The sequence below is a fragment of the Crocodylus porosus genome, unplaced genomic scaffold (assembly GCF_001723895.1).
Source record: "Crocodylus porosus isolate Cpor-Errol unplaced genomic scaffold, CroPor_comp1, whole genome shotgun sequence".
Lineage (NCBI taxonomy): Eukaryota > Metazoa > Chordata > Crocodylia > Crocodylidae > Crocodylus > Crocodylus porosus.
The window spans coordinates 15,418,824-15,436,155 of NW_017728913.1; the positions used below are offsets into that span (position 1 = coordinate 15,418,824).

Below are 17,332 nucleotides of genomic sequence, written 5' to 3' on the forward strand. Positions count from 1 at the left end.
TAGAGAGCAAGGGCTTGATTTGGGAACCTCGTGAACCAACAGACCTCCTTTATTTTATGACTTTGTGAAACAATAAAAGTTTTAAATTGAACAGGTCTGAGCCTGTGCTTAATTCAGTCCTATATAATTCGGCATCGAGCTCCCACATATAGTAAGGGGCTTCTGCTACCATTACTCCTCTGTGTAGCCCAGGGAGAAGTTGTGCCTTCTTTCTGCCGCTACAGGTGAAAGTCCTTCCAGAGGTCACTTCTGCTGAAATACCTCTCCTCCCAATTTGGTCATCCCAGCACAGAACTGTATTCAAGATCTTTAATGGGGCTTCTTGAATACAGGGTCTGGGGGAACCCATCCAAAGTGAATGATTAACCTTTTCACTTTAGCTCATTGGTAATACTTTATGTACCTAATGAATATGTGCCATCTCTGCAGTAATTTTTAAACCATGTACAAAGTGGAAATATTTTGCTCAATGCACTTAGTGAATGTATTTCAGGCACTGCTGCAAAACCTAATGCAGCCCTAAAATTCCTGTTGCAGTTATGGGAACAAGTGCAACCTAAATTCCCTCTAGTCATTGGTAAGTAGTTCAAATGTTGAATTCCCCTCATTTAAAAAATGTGTACATTACTTGTAAAGTTGCCTATCTTCCACTTCCAATGTTATACCTCTGCTTGCTAATGTACAGAGCCCTCCATTATCATGTTTCTGTACTCCATGAACAAATCACTCTTTAACCTTCTTGTTGATCAAGTAAATCCTGCAGTCTTTTCACATCTCTAAGAATGGTCTTTCAGTCCTTTAAACATCCTCATAACTCTTCTCTGAAGCCTCTACAAATGTTGAACATCCTCCTTGAATTATGGACACAGATGCCAGTGGAAGTTGCACCAGCACCAACCTCCCCACTCCTACTCTAAACTCTCCTTTAAATACATTAAGGGACTGTATTAGCTTTTTAAGGGCACAGCATCACACTAGGAGCTGACATTCAGCTGATTACTCACTTGGCATCCCCTTGGCAGCTGAAGTGTTGGAGCTGATAGTGAAAATGGAAAGGTATAAAAGCAATGACATCTTCATACATTGGTTAGTTCAGTAGCACAAGCATTTTGCTAAGAAGCCGAAAAGGAAGAATTTTGTAGCCCTGTGTCTTATTTTCAAACTAAAGCATGTGAGTTAGGAACTTCAAAATAACCTAGAAACTGCACTTCAGCAGGTGAAATGTCTTGAACCCCATCAATAATATGAAATAAATTTACATCAGTTAGGTTCTATCCATGGCTTAAAAATAGCAGCCCCATCTCTCTAATTCCTAGCACCTCATACCTACAGTTACACTTGTAAAAATGTGAAATACTACAAAGTGAGAATAGGAGAGGTTTACACTCACTTTGCATAAGTGTCAATGAGAGCACAAAGTACAAGGCAGTGAAGAACTAGGTTCATCATATTTTCTGGCTGCAAAATGTATCAGAAACAATTCAAATGTAAATATGCACCCCTTGTTTATTAAAAAAGGGAAAATAATCTCTTGCATTACAGTTGCAGTTTTGTTAAAATACTGTTATCCGTATTTCCAAGGATATGTTAAGCTTTCTCAGTCAGAAATAGCTATTTTTATCAAGGAGGAAGAGGTGATGTGAGAGAGTGCTTATGCTAAGCAAGGCCTAGCATTAGAACAATGCACTAAAACTCCCAGAATGAACATCCACTTTCTAAGAATTTGAAGATAAAATTATACTTTACAATGAATTTATAGTTGGATATATCAGTAGAAATGGTTAACCCTTAACTGTAGTGGGGTGTCATTTTGGTTCGAACACTCTTTTGCAGTCTAGTATTTGCATTCAGTAAATACTTTGCATTGTTCTCTTACCTGAAGAAGAAAATCAAAGAGTGCCATCTTGGACCACTCATGGTGATGAATCTCCGTGCATCCCCACTCAGCTTTGGGCACTTTGCCGTTTACCCAGCACTTCTGCTTCAGTAGCTGCTGATAGTCTCTCCAGTTTAGTCTCACAGAAGAATGGGTGCCATTATCTGTTGGGGACAGTGTGGAATCCCAGAGAATAACAGGACAGGGCTGCCCATCTAAGAAAAGACAAAATGGAATCATTACCCTATGTGAATGATGCTTTCATGGACTTACATCATTTGATCATTCTTCAGACAGTCTGTAAGAGAACAATAATTTATGGCATTTGCTTTTAAAGAGGACATTCTACAGATGTGGCAGGAAGGAAAGAAACCCCATTAATTTGACATCCTTTGTTTAATGTGGCCATACTCCACATATAAAACCAGCTACCGCAGAAAAGGAAACACCATAGACATTATAATTGTCTTCAGTAACTGAGAAAAAATTGTTTTCTGTTTGCAACAAGGGCTGTATGCTTACACATCTATTAATTGTAGAAGGCTATTAATTAAATCAATCAAAAAGGTTTTTGGCAGATCAGTAGCTCATAAAAAACAATGTGGTGCCTTTGATTTCAGTGAACTATGTCACTGAGGTGTAATGTTCTTTTTTTCTAATGAAGGTGGGGCAAGGGAGAGGCAGAAAAGTCTTGAGTTCAAACAGTGGATTTATGTTGTCATCTTTAACATCTGAGTCCTGCAAATAAGACTTCTTAGTTGTAAATAGATAAGTTATAGATAAGATATATGACAATGTGACATGAAATTGTCATAGACAATGAGTTATGAAGCCAAAGAGTTGTACAAATCATCCCAGGGGATAGCCTTCATTCTACCCAGTCCATCATGAATTCTTTAATATGTTCCAGAAAATCCACTTCAGGCATGTTTTAACCAGTTTTAAAAATTTATATAAATATTTTTTCTTACCCAGCAACCGTCATGCAAAGTGTGTTAACTATGATGAATCCAACTCTTCATGACTCTGAGAAGGAAATTATAACAACCACATTTTTAAACCTTTAAAATGAACTAAACCTCTATAATAATATCAACATATTATTTTATCATTGTATTATTATAGATATTATTTTTATATATATTGTATTATTATAATAGGATCCTGTGTGTCAAAATATATAGTAGCAGTGCTAAATGCAAGTGGTGTGTATCCCATTAGAAAAAGGGGTTGACCACTTTCCAAGATGGTGCAAAGTTCTTATTGCTAACTCTGCTGCTCCATTTCATAGCTTAAACTCCATTTGATAGCTTGACAGTTTAAGCTATCAAAGGAAGAACACCCCCTTCCTTCTTCATGTCTTTGTGACAAAGTATTTAGCAGAATTTGAAGTTTCGTTGGAATCTGACAGGGCCAAACGTGCTTCTGCCATGGCCTCAAATTTGTGACCTCTGAGCTATCAAACATACACTTCAGTGCCCACGCCACCCCAGACCGTCTAACTGGTCACTGAAACAGAACTAATTATTGCCTATGTAGCAGTTTAGACCACAGTACATTTATTTTATTTTTCTAAGGAGGGAGGAAGGGAAGAGGGCATGACATTTTCACGCTTCTGTGAAAAAAAGAAAATGTTTAGCTGAAAAGTTGTTGTTTATTAAATAGCAGCTGGTGGAACATCCTTGTATGTTAGTCTTGATTAGTGAGCAAAAGCAGAAATGACACATTAAAATTATATATTATATCCAAATGATCACACTGCTATACAAGTTTCAGCATAGCTCTCACTCTTACATAGATGGTTATGTTGCAACTCAAACAATCTTAGAATATCAAACTGTGTATATATTAAATGGGAGAGGTGCCAGAAAAGTGCTGTTCATAAACCCACGTGAAAACACTTCCATGGCAATGAGATCATTAGCACAGGGTATCACTCAGAACAAAGAGTAGAATGACTTAAAAATGTTTCTGTGGACTCCTGCCAATATCCACAGTGAAGTCAAGAAACCATCCTGTTTTGAGGGAATGCTGACTGATCCAAAATGAACAGCAAGGACAACTGATCTTTGCCCATTATTAGCAAAGAATCTTCCACCCAGGTCAACGCAATCTCCAGACCACAGTAGTCTCCCAGGACACAATAGGTTATCTATATTGTGCACCCAGTATTTCCTAGCAAGAATGTTCCTGCAGGCACCACACCTATTCACACATGCCAAACCTAGAAATGCACTAGTGAAATGCTCACTGTTAAGACTTCAAGTCCAGTATACTTGAGAACAGCAGGTGAGGGTGCCCCAGAGCAGTTTCACCAGTATATCTCCAGGTTTGGCATGTGTAAGTGGGAGTGGGTGGACTCAAGTGACTCTTTACAAGGGAAATGCTGAGGTCACTATGCAGACAAACCAAATGAGCCCAACTGATCCCACAATGGATTGAATAAAAACTTTTTCACCTTGACTAGAAAATTGGGAGGATAGTGAAAAGCAAAACTAGGAGCCTTTCAACTTTTCCCTGTCTTGACACTCAAACATGAGATAGTCACACCCAAATGACTGCCTCTTTAGCTCTTCTCATCTTCCTATTATTTTCTAATAATTAGGCATCAAGACAGAAAGCTTTGGTTTCACTGTCCTTCTGTTCTTCCCATGATAATGAGTGTTTGACATTTTTGAAATACAGGCCTCTTAATTTGGTGCTCATATAAGGATTTAGGAGCCCAATTTGGAGAATTTAGATTTTAACCTCTTGGGTAAATTTTTCATAAGTCCTATCCCCTTCTCCTTTCATTCTGGACTTCACTGCCAGCTTTGCTACTTCGTTATTGATGATAATCAAGTCAGTTCACTTCTTCATGCCACTCTTTCTTTATCTAAGAAATGGGGGCAGTGATCCTCCCTTCTTTGGTAAAGCACTTCAGAAGGAAAACTTTCATAGAAGAGTTATTACCGTATAAACATCAACAAGTTTTGTGAGAACATAGCAAAACAGACCTATTTTTTGTTCTGTTTATAGTGGAAATTCATGTAATTATTTATGAGATTTTCCCAAAATAGATGCATCAGTGCTCTTCAAGCAAAGCAAACAACTCCTTCCTACCAAAAGGGTCATTATAACAGAGAAAGAATTATTTTTAAAAAGCTATGAAAAAATAACTTGCCAATTTCCATTAAGATAATACAAGGATAAAAAAAGGACCAAGGTTAAACACAGGAAATGTTTGTGATTCACAGGAAACAGAAGCAGCAAAGATGAACTAAAACAAAACATTTCAACTTTATCACATTATGTGGAATTACTGGCTCATGGAAGAGCAGCTGGAGCCAGGAGAAGTAACCCAGGTTGCCAACCATTGCAGGGAAAATGTGCAGCTGCTAAGTAAAAGCAGATAAAGGGTCTAATCCACATCTCTATAAACTGGCATGGCCCCATCAGTCACCAGAGTTCTGCAGATTTATATCATATGAGGCTCTGACCCAATTTAACCTGACAGCAGCAAAGCAAGCCTGACTGCAAAGCATTCTCAGTCTCAGTTGATTATGGTGGGAGATAAGCTGAAACTCAGCACCATCCAGGATCAAATCTAGTGTTTCCACTGTTGTTGTGGCTTACTCCCCAGCATTTCAAGATGATGCTGAAGAGATGAAGTTAGGTCCCCAGCCTACCTTCTGCTGCTGTGTTTCTGCTTCCTCAAATTTGGTCTAAAGTCTTCAGTGCTCCTTATTCATAGATTTTGTAGACATTAGGGTCTGGAAAGGACTTCGTAAGATCATCAGTCCAGCCCCCTGCCCCAGGGGCAGGAAGTCAGCTAGGGTCAAAGGATCCCAGCAAGATAAGTACCCAAAAGTTTCTTAAAAGTGTCCAGAGTAGGTGCTTGCACCACCTCTACGAGGAGTCTATTCCAGGCCCTGGCAGCTCCGACAGTAAAGAAGTTTTTCCTTATGTCCAGCCTAAAACAGTGTTACAGGAGTTTATGACTGTTGGACCTTGTCACCCCTTGGGGTGCTCTGGTGAACAGGTGTTCCCCCAGATCCTGATGCACACCCTTATGTACTTACAGGCATAGTGTGGGACTGAAAGCTACTATTGCTGCAGTATCTGAACACCATACTTGCAATATTTTTTTCTCATAAAATCACTTAAAGAAAGGAAAGCAGTACCAGACACATGAGATAATGTGACTTAGGTTCATAGGAAAACAGGGCTGGAAGGGACTTCAGGAGGTCTAATACAGTCTCCTTCTCAAGGCAAGATCATCCCTGACTAAATCATCCAAACCAAGTGTCTGTCTAACCCATAGATAGCAAGAAAAAATACTATTGGGGTGGGGGGGGATGACCCCTGCACCTCCCTCCTGCAGGGCCGTTGCAGGGCCAGAGCGTACTGGTGCTGTACGCGGCACGTGGTGGGTGCACTGGGAGCGGTGCTGCAGAGGCAGGACATGGCAGTGGTGCTGTGGGATGGTGGCACTGTAGTGCTACTGCTGTCACCGGCTGCCACAAAATTAGTTTGGGGGGGGCCTAAGACCTGTTAGCCCTGGACTTCTACTGCCTATGATCTAACCTTCTGCTGAGATTCCAGGGTTTCTCTAGATAGTCTGTTTCGATGCTTAAATACCCTCTCAGTTAGAAAGTTCTCTAATCTAAATTTCCTCTGCTGCAGTTTAAGGTCATTGCTCCTACTCCTGTTCCCTACAGCTACAAAGAAAAGTCTATTTCTATCCTCTTTATAATTACCCTTCAGGTATTTGAAGACTGTTATCAAATCCCCCTTCAGTCTTCTCTTCTCCGGACTAAATAACCCTAGTTCTTTCGGCCTTTCCTCATAAGTCATGTTTCCCAGGCCTCTAATTATTTCTGTCTCTCTATGCTGGAGTCTTTCCACTTCTTTCTTGAAGTGGGGAACTGAAAACTAGACACAGTACTCCAGATGAGGCCTCAACAGTACTGAACAGAGTAGAAGAATCACTTACCTTGATTTGCAAGAGACACTCCTGTTAATACAGCCCAGCATGCTGTTGGCTTTTTTTGCAACAAGAGCACACTATTGGTTCATATTTATCTTATGATCTTATCTGGACCTGCCCAAAGTCTGTTAACTTGACCATTCAAGAAACACAGGAGACAATATTTCAGTTCACACTTTTATCACAGAAAATTGTTTCGAGTCCTCCAAATAAGATCCCTGTCCAGTTTTTAGCTGGCAACGGGATTTCTGGAATAAAATGTCCCCAGATGTTAGTCTCTCACTAAACTGACCCCTTCTTCAAATTCTCAAAATGCTGCTTTACTTCACTTTCTTCATTCCATTCAAACTTCATTATTGTTTCCTTATCTGGCTCATTAGCACCCACAGAGCAACTGTTTTAATTGTGGCTTTATTACGGAATGAGGAACATGCAGGCCAAAATGTTCAGTAGCTTTCACTCAGCTTTCACAGTGTTACTAGCTTTAGGGTTATTTTTATTCCTTTGCCTCTTAGGGACCTCAGGGATATTTCAAAACATTGGGTGTAAATGACTGATTTGTCAGGGTCCTTAAGTATATGGCTAGCTTTAAGGATGTGTCTGGTTCTATTAATTTCAACAGGACTTCTTACATGCATAAAATAGTCATCTTTTTAGTCACTGATATAGAACCTAAGCCTATGTCCACCCTACCACCATGCCATACATAGGAATATACCACAATGTACTCCAGCACTGCATGCACCAGCTTCTGAAATGAGATAATGTAGCTATTTTCAAGAAATTTGGGATGTACACTTAGAGCCCTCATAGGCTCTCTGCCTCAGGTATTCTTACTGTCATGTGCTCAGATTCACTAAGGCAACAACATTGCCTTATTTCTGGAAGTGGCAAGCAGAGAGAGAGAATGAGTGAGCAGGTTATGCTTGGGTCTGACTGAGTAGTACCAACAGGAACCAAGTGGCCAGGGTGTGTAGGGATAGAAATGGATATGGCCTCTTAGGATATGTCCTCTGTGCTGTATACTAAAATATTCAAAAGCCCAAAGGGGTCCCACATGTGACATCAAGTGGGTGACACTCCTTTAACCTTACCTCAAACACAGCTAAGGAGGTGCAAATTAACATGCTTGAGTCCCCAACATGTATTCACTCACAAAAATACAGCCACAGTAAAGGCCCTGTGATACAGTTTAAAAGATTAACAACTCAATATTGAACCTACATAAATGAACCTAGGACCATGACGAGGAGCACATGCATGTGCACACAGACACAAGTAGGGGGAATAGCACAAGTAAACAGTAGCGCTTCTCAAACTTTGTATACCTAAGGAACACTTTTTTTTTTGGATTAAAATTGGTGGTTCACTTCACTCTTACACCCAAAAAGGGGAGCGGGGAAAAGCAGTAGTGGTGCCATGAACACAGATATCCAGTCCTGCCACAGCTCCCCAGAAGCTGGAAACACCATACATGCCACAGCCAGGGAGCGGGAGTTGACAAGAGTGGTGGCACAGCCATGGAGTCAGTGTCAGGCTGAACTGTAGCAAGGGGGTGTATGGCACAGCCATGTTCCTGGACTGCAGGCAGGGTGTCAGCAGCAGATTTGCAGATGTCTGGATGGCTGTCACTACTGCTTCTCTCAGCCTCCTGCTCCCTGTACGTGGTTTGCATGCAGATTTCAGCCACTGGGGAGCTGGCCAGGACTGCCTCATTGCACCATGCTCTGCACCAAGGTCTACATGTACACTTTGGCCCACAGCTTAAAATACAAAAAACAGGAAGAAAGTATCAGTTTTTGCAGTTTTCACACCTCTGCCAGTCTCTGTGCCACAGCACCCTCTGGGAATCACTGCCCTCCAGAATTCAGAGGAGAGAACTGAGTGAGGTGAAAGGAAGCCTGAACTAAAGCATTCTGGATTAGTGACCAATGATGCATCATTCAAAGGGCTCTCACTGAGCGGCAGGAAACAGCAGAGAAGGGAAAGAACAGAAAGGCAAGACCATCTGTATCAGGGGAAGTGCACACAGGAACATCAAGAAATGGGGCTCCCTTTAAGCTTACTTGAGTTTCACACAAGGCAACCACAAAACTAATAACTGCAATATTAGTCAATGATTACCAAAATATAAGCAGATATGATCTACCCAAGATGCTCAGGGGCTCTGTGATATAGAAGCCTAAATCCTGTTTCTGAAAATGACTTTGGGTTGACTCTTTTTGGAAGTATTTCAAACTATTCAAGTAGTCTTTTGATGGGGTTTTCAAAAGTGTCTAGGGCCACTGACAGATGTGAACTTCCCCCCTGCACCCTAAAAAATGGCACTTTCCCAGAAGAGAAAGTGCTTCAGTTTGACTTGTCTCCCCATAACGCTGAAATGCACAATCTATACAGATGTTGGGCGAGATGGGTCAAATTAATGTGATGCCTCTTCTGGGCATGCACTGTGCTCGGTGTGGGGGCACACCAAGTTGAAAGTAAAGCACTATTTTGTTTTGTTCTTCATATCTGTAAGTAGCCCAGATATCTAATTCCATTCCTGAACTATTGACACTAAATATGATTTTTAAATCTGTTCTTTAGGCATCTTGGAATCAATATATAAATGGGACTTAGATCCATTTGATTTGAATACTGGGAGTGTCTATACATGACCCTGACTGCACAGTTGATACTGCACAGTCATTTAGTGCATGCGAAAGCAGTATGCTGCACAGTCATTTAGTACTTGCTTTAGCAATTACTAAATGACTGCGCAGTACCCGCTGGTACTATGCAGTCCCAGCAGCGCATGGGTCGTTTCTGACCCTATTAGCGACAAGCTACAGCAGTGTAGCTCATTGCTACAGGGACATAACAGCAGCATCATGGTTAGTGGCTGCTGATGCTACATCGCTGTGGTGACGAGCTACGTTGCTGCAGCTTGTCACCACAGTGATGTAGCGTCTCATGTAGATGCACCCCTCAAGTACCATCTGTAAGGTTTCAGTATGTAAAATCCAAACCATGTCTGGATCCAACCATTCAGACATACCCAGGGAATCTTTCATAAACAGAACAAATCTCCTAGGGGAATATAGCTTAGGAGGAGGTAAACAAACTAGAGGGCAGGGAGCAAATCCAGGTGGATTTGGACAGGCTGGGGAAGTGGGTGAAACAGAATAGGATGCAGTTTAACAAAGGTAAATGCCATGTGTTGCACCTGGGAAAGAAGAATCATCAACACCCCTATAGCCTGGCAGGTACCACTTTAAGTAGCACAACTACAGAAAGGGATCTCAGAGTCGTAGTCAACTCCAAAATGAACATGAGTCACCAATGTGATGAGGTAATAAGTAAAGCTATCAGCACTCTTTCTTGCATAAGTAGGTGCATCACAAACAGGTCCAAGGAGGTGATTCTTCCCCTCTATGAGGCATTGGTCATGCCGCAGGTGGAGTACTGCATCCAGTTTTGGGTTCTGCACTTCAGAAGGGATGTAGATAACCTGGAAAGGATTTAGAGGAGGGCCACCCATCTGGTTAAAGGCCTACAGGAAAAACCCTAAGACGACTGATTGAGGGACCTGAATCTCTTCAGCCTCTGCAAGAGAAGGCTGAGAGGTGATCTTGTGGCTGTCTACAAATTCATTAGGGGGGACAGCAGGAAATAGGGGATATGATGTTTACCAAGATGCCCATCAGGGTAACTAGAAACAATGGCCACAAACTGAAGGAGAGCAAATTTAGATTGGATAGCAGGAAAAAATTCTTTACAGTGAGAGTTGCCAAAATCTGGAATACGCTTGCAAGGGAGGTGATGCTTTCCCCTTCCTTGGAGGTATTTAAGAGGAGATTGGACAAACGCCTGGCTGGGGACATCTGACCCAGCACTCTTTCCTGCCCAGGGCAGGGGCTTGAACATGATGATCTAATAGGTTCCTTCTGATCCTTAAATCTATGAATCTATTAATATAGCTCAGCTCTTCTCCAACTCTTTATCACCACAACCTAGAGTGAAGCAAAACTTAACACTTTCAGTCTTTGAAGGAACTAATGTGATTTCTTCCCAGCGAGGGAGAAGGAAAGGAGGGATATACTTTCACAGGAGAAAATGGAAATTGTGAAACAAGACTTCAGAATCAGAGGGGTCGATTTGGAAGACGTTTTGAAAAAAAAGGCCCTCTGAAGAGTAAGAAAAAGGTACAGCCCACTGGTTTCCTCCCCTGCTCATCCTTCTCTCATCTGTAAGAATACACTTTGGGAGAATCTTGGAAGGCAAGAAAATCTTCTATCCTGTGAAGATCTGAGGGAGTCTGCAGTGAACATTCAGTAACTCTGAACCATAGACTGTGCTGCTGATCACACTGACTGTGAATCAGTGAATTTTTATTTTAAAAAGTTTTGTAAATATAGTCTCTGGTCTTTCACCAGCAGTGACAATGAGTTGTTCACAGTGCAGCTCAGTCTATTAAGGGCACACAAAAGACATCATTTTCAACCAGCTGAATGCATAAGGGAAGTGGAAGTTCATGTTGTCAATTGCCATGCTATTAATAATTAGTAACATCTGTGCCTGATTATGCATAACTTTTTGTTGTGATGGAAAGAGCATACTAAATATGTTCGGTGTAACAGAGAAAATCTGCTCCCATTTGTCACTGTGCAGAGGTCAGCAAAGATGGGTGGCAACTGTAATCAGTGGAACTCTCTACCACCTCTGCTCCAAGCTCACAGTATCTATTTGCACAAGGCCAATCAGAAAGCAAAGACAATGCTGCTCAAACTCAGATACTCTTACTCTCTGAGTATGTTTAGCACTGAAAAAACACCCCTCTGGAAAATTCATTGCAGTAGAACAGTGGTCTACTACCTTTTAAATTACCAAATCAGTTTTTGAATTAAAGTGCCAACCAGGATCTCCTGCATGCCACACCCCCCCCCCACCCCCGCCCTGCCCAGCAGTTCATTCTGGGGGAGAGAAGGGGGTGGGGTGGCATGTGATAGATCCTGGATTGCACTTTAATTCAAAAACTGATCTGGTACTTATAAAGGGCGGGTATGGGGCAGAGGCAGAGATGGGTCAGGGGCTGAGGTGAGTGGGGCCCTGGCTCTGCCAGGTGGTGGGATGGCCAGAGGAGCTTGTCCAAGTTCAGAAGGGCTCCTGCGGAAGGGGACACATGCCCCACCCCCCCAGTCTGTGTGCAGAGCAGAAGTGGCTGCTGCTACATGCTGGGCTTTGCACCCTGAGCCCTACTGCAGCTGCCCAGGAGCACCGGACACCATGTGCATCCCACTGATGGGCTGAACCTCACCCCCTGCTTGCCTGGTGGTGGGCCACAAATGGCATCACTGCACTCCTGGGAAAGCTGCAGCGGGGCTCGGGACACAAACCCCAGTGCACAGCAGCAACTGCCTCTGCCCTACGCACAAATCCGGGTGGCCATGTGCCGCCCCAGGCCTCTGCTAGGGTGTGTGCAGTGGCAGGAGCCCCCCCACGCCTGAACAGGCCACCCAGGCTTCAACTGGTAACTGAATCAAATCAGCTACCAAAGCATCACACAGCCCTAGATAAGATTGCCAACATGTAATCCGGTAAAGGGAATCTCAGACCCTGTGCAAGTGTTGAAGTAAATAGTTTGAAGTTATATTGGAACTGGGGCACTGAAATCCATCAGCTCCCTGATGCAGATGGCTTCTATACAGGACAGAATTTAGCCCGTGATCTGTTACAGTGGTTTTCAAACTGGCTTCTGTGAAACCCTGTGGTTCCATGATAGGTTATCAGATGTTCTGCAAAGACACTGGGGGTTATGGCAGAGCGGGCCGGGAGGCAGTGTGCTGCCATTGCTAGACCAGGTTACCTGGCTCCATGTCAGCTCACATGAGCCACAGAGCTAGGGGTAGGGGTTCCACAACAGAAGAAGGGATATGAAAGGGTTCCATAACTTTAAGATGCTTGAAAACCACTGAACTATTATAATCACAATGAGTTCACCTATAGATTGGATCTTAAATGTGCCAGTACAGGTCAAACCTTAGTTTGTTGTCAAAGTGACATGCTGTGCAGTCATTTTTCTTGGATAAGGTGTAGACTAAAGAGGGTTGTGCCTTACCTTGACAGCAATCAACTTTACCCCAGAATGATTATTTTTCTGTTTCTTAGGTCAGGGAGCTTAGGAAATGGGCTAGGGATAAACAGGCCCTGAAAACATCAGTGCAGCTTGAAGAATAGCTGCTGCTCTTCTGAGTTGCCAGCACACAGACATTACACATAAACCCGTCTAAGTGATCGGAAATACATCAGTAAAAAATGAAAAGCAAAAACAAATAGCAAACCACTTTAGCAATGATTCATTAAAATGTAATGCAGTCTTTTCAGATCATGATTTGTGGGTATGTAAAAATAGCAGTTAGGCTGAAGACATATTTAACAAGATTGTAGTGTTAGAGAAAGATGTGATATAATTTGGGAACTAGTAAATCTAATTTTGATTCATTTCCGGATGAAGCAAAAATATAATATTCTACAAATATTTCCATTAATTATGTTTTTAATCAAAAGAAATACCTTTCACATGTATTTCAGCTTTACACTGTTGAGCAGAAGAATTCATTAAAACATAAACTGTTGGATTGTGTGGGAAGGAGACAGAGAGAGTTTTTGCTCTTCAGTTATGGTTTAATTTATAGGGGCATTTGTACTACTGGGATTATGTCAAGGAAATTCAAGAGTAAGTCCTAGATAAAAACTTTACTCCTCCCCTCCAGCTATGACAGATCAATTGTAGAGATAGTTTTCTGTAATATCTTGTTAAAATGAAACATAGGAAGAAGGGCTATTTTTTGAAGTGCCTGTCAAGTCACAGAGAGCACTGTGTTAAAAAACTTTCACACTTCGCTTTCAATTCTATTATTTTGGCTAGTATTATTTCATATCAACTACAATGTATAAAAAGGATCACCCCTTTGTTCCTCACTCTATGTAAACTTTGATGAAACGTCAATTGTCTTTCTGCTCTCACCAGCTCTACTAACCTATGAGGCAGTTGGGAAGCTGGCATCATAAATAAACTCTGGGTATGTCACATTTTCTGCCTAGAACAGTTACACTACAGGGGACCCCTGAAATGACGTAAGCATCCGTATCAGTTTATTTTCCCTGTGACATGTACTCTACAATTCTCAAAGTGTTTATCTATGGAGCATGGGAGGGGAAAGAATATTCAAAACCCCTAGCTGGAAACTAAAAATGGGGGACATCTATTACCTTGGATAAACTCGAACTTCCTGCTTACAGAAGGCAAGGTCCGGTTCAGCCCCAGGATCCTATCCAAATGGAAGGCAAACACCTCGCTCATGTCCAGGGGGATTTTGATGAGGCCACACTGTCCTTGACTACAAGCTGCTCCTGAAGCCCTGGGATTTCTTTCAAACACAGCCAAAATCCCATGTTGAGAAGGTGCTTCTTGGATACCCTCTATCCGGGAATCAGCCATCGCACGCATGCTTTCGATGTCATCTCTTGTCAGCCAAGAGGGGGAACTCTCACTGTAGATCCTGATATTACTTTCCTGAGTTTTGGGCTGCACATTGACGTTTTCTGAAATCCCTACATGTCTCCAGTGTTCCCTGCGTCTTATTGACAGCTCTTTCTTTCTATCTCTGTCCTCCATCAGGTGGCTCTTCCATGTGTCTGGAGCAGCAACTGCATCCATAATCCTCACATCTTGACTCATCCTCCCCGGTCGTTGGAGCAAGGTTTCTTTTTGCCCGGCAGCAGCTCCTGGAAGGCCCTGCCCATACGGCAGAGGAACTGCATGCTTCTTTCTGCGTTTGGGCTTCACAGTACCTCGGATGTTGGCAGGTTTACTGCGCTTGGACCTCAGGGTAATGTACACCACATTGGCTGGCACTGAGGTCCCATTTTCACCAATCTGGAGATCAGGTGGGGACAAGGTACCATCCAGAGGGATGCCCAGGAATGGTGTCTGAGCAACACCTTGAAGACTCTTAGAATCACCCTTCCGGTGTCCCGCTTTGTGCTGGGGTAAAACGTGACCCACTTGACTCACCAGGAACCCCAGATAAATCACACACGCTGTGCCCAGCAGTAGATTCCTCCTGGTCCTGGGGCGCCTGCAACTCCAAAACCTCAGCACCCATGGGGCACACAGCGAGCAAACAAACCAGTTTATGATTTGGCCTGGCCGATCTAAGAAGGTCATTTCTCCAGTGAATCCACATGATGAAAGCAGTTTAAAGGGCTTCGGATTTTCCAGTCAGGATGATGATGATGCATGATTTCCCTTCCCAGATCTCTAGTTCTTCTTTTCCCGGTGTATACAGTGGACGGATACTAGCTGTGTGGCTGGGAATGTGAATGCTTAGCATTAAAGATAGTGACGCCACCTCAACAAGCTGTTAAACACTTATCAGCCACCACAGGGGAAGAGATTGGTTTCAGAGAATGAATGGAGTCAACTGTGTACACAGAGTTAACTGTGTCAGGGTGCAAAATACCTCAGAGTCTCCTCTGCAAACCGTGAAAGGAAAAGAATAGCGAATAGTTATTTCATTATCCACAACAAATAATGTGGGGGGGGGGGGAGAAATATTTATATAAAGGGAGGGATAAATTATAAATCTGTAAGAGAAGATATAAATCTAGAGATGTGTCATACTACAGATTTCAAATTCAAATAAAAAATAAAACCCAACACTGCAATACATTACAATTCACAATCTCGGGTAAAGAAGCTCCATAAGTAGGAGAAAACTTTGGAAAGACTAAACTTTCTTCTCATTCTTATGACAGTCCTCACTAACTCACATCTTTTGTTGCCTTCTTAGTTTAAAAATATATTGCATTAACTGGCCCAGTAACCACAGCAGTCCACATATGCACATTTCTTAATATGCAGGTTTCCTTGCCTAGTTTAATCAATATAATTTTAATACAGTTCAACTGTTTGATAACCTTATACTAAAAGATAAATACATTTATTATTCTGCACCTATCTCTGAAGTCATAAAATAAGTTCTCACTAATAACTGTTCATTTTCTAAACAAAATGACAGTGCTTCACCTCACCTCCCAAACACAATATAATGAACATTGTACCCTTTCTTTATTGCTCTAGAAAGTTATAGAAATAGTCTTACCCATTCAGCTTGCCCCATTCTTTCTTCTGGCAAATCCCTTATGTTAATACAAAGAATTTAGTAAAAGCTGCAGTGTTTAAAGTTCTCTGGTACATAGTCTGTTTTTAAGTATGCTTCATATTTTCGATATTTCATTACAAGTTTAGCTCTCTCTGAAAATGAACTAACTGCCCAGCATGGCTGTTTGTAGATGAACAGCTATAAACTTACATGAACCTTACGTTATAAAAAACACTTCTATTTTCAATTCTGTCCTGAAAGTCCTGTGAACTATATGCCTTCTAAAAAGTATATTCCCGCAGTGTCTTCCGCCCCCTAGTGTACTACATGCAAATACGCTGAAGAAATCCCACTTCTCCACAGTAAAATGAGAACTTGGGATTTCATGACAGCTCAAAATCATACAGTCTTGTATCAAAAATAGGGTAAGTGGCTCTTAAAATCTACGAAGAAACAAATTAAGTTGCAGACATATCGTGCTTGTCCTTCACAGTTCTAAAATGCTGCATAACATCAGCTTCACTTTATAGGTAGGAAATGTGTGGCTCAGGGTTGAACACATTCAACAGTGGCAGAGCCAGGACTTTTGGCTCTAGTCTGGTGCCCTAGCATATGCCCAAGCAGATACAATTAATTTTTTTATATAGAAATAACAAGACTTATTCATTCCACAGGCATTCCCATTTTCCTTATAGCACCGAAGGAATCCTTGTTCTCATTATTACTGAAAACAAAAAAGCACCCACATTGAAACATACGTTTTAGATAATTTCCAATAAGAATTTTTAAAATATCATATGGCTAAACATAGTTCCTTTTTAAAATAACCTGTACATAGTTGTATTTCTTTGTGCATGTTGTCTAAAAGTTCTATCACCAAGCCAGGAATTCCACATACCAAACATTTTCCACTAAAACAATGTTCCTATGAACAGTTTCTTCCAAAACTCATCTTTCTATGTACCTTGGAGGGGGGAAAGTGGTTTGTGGTGGGAAAGAGCATTCTCTGTCACTTCAAGCTTTCCTTTCCTTTTTCTAATTCAAGTTTGATTGAAAAAAACACAAAGGACATTATTCACAGTATTTGAATCATTCACACAGACACTGAGGCGCATTAACAAGTTTATTAAACTATATATATTTGGTATATGTGTTATATTTGGATAAGGCTCGCTGCTTGAGAAACTTGTTTCATTTTTTCCACTTAAAAAGGTTCAGAGGGACAGCTGCCAAATGTGGAAGTCCTCATAGTGTGATTCACTATGAGGAGCATAGAGGAGCAAACGTGGAGCAGCTGCAGCTGGAGGTACACCACTTGGGATCCCTCTAAAAAGGTGAATG

At 41.7% G+C, this 17,332-nt stretch overlaps 1 protein-coding gene across 1 annotated transcript in view; it reads right to left on the reverse strand.

Moving 5' to 3' along the window:
• FAM198B (family with sequence similarity 198 member B) overlaps positions 1–16,252 on the reverse strand; it is a 28,195-nt gene extending 11,943 nt beyond the window's left edge. Inside the window, exons 1-3 of the mRNA XM_019534530.1 lie at positions 15,992–16,252; positions 14,097–15,362; positions 1,877–2,091 (exon numbers count right to left, since the gene is read on the reverse strand). Of these exons, the coding sequence (XP_019390075.1) occupies positions 1,877–2,091; positions 14,097–15,054 (1,173 nt within the window). The 5' untranslated portion in view covers positions 15,055–15,362; positions 15,992–16,252. The remainder of the gene's footprint in view (positions 1–1,876; positions 2,092–14,096; positions 15,363–15,991) is intronic.
• Between the last annotated feature and the right edge of the window lie 1,080 nt (positions 16,253–17,332).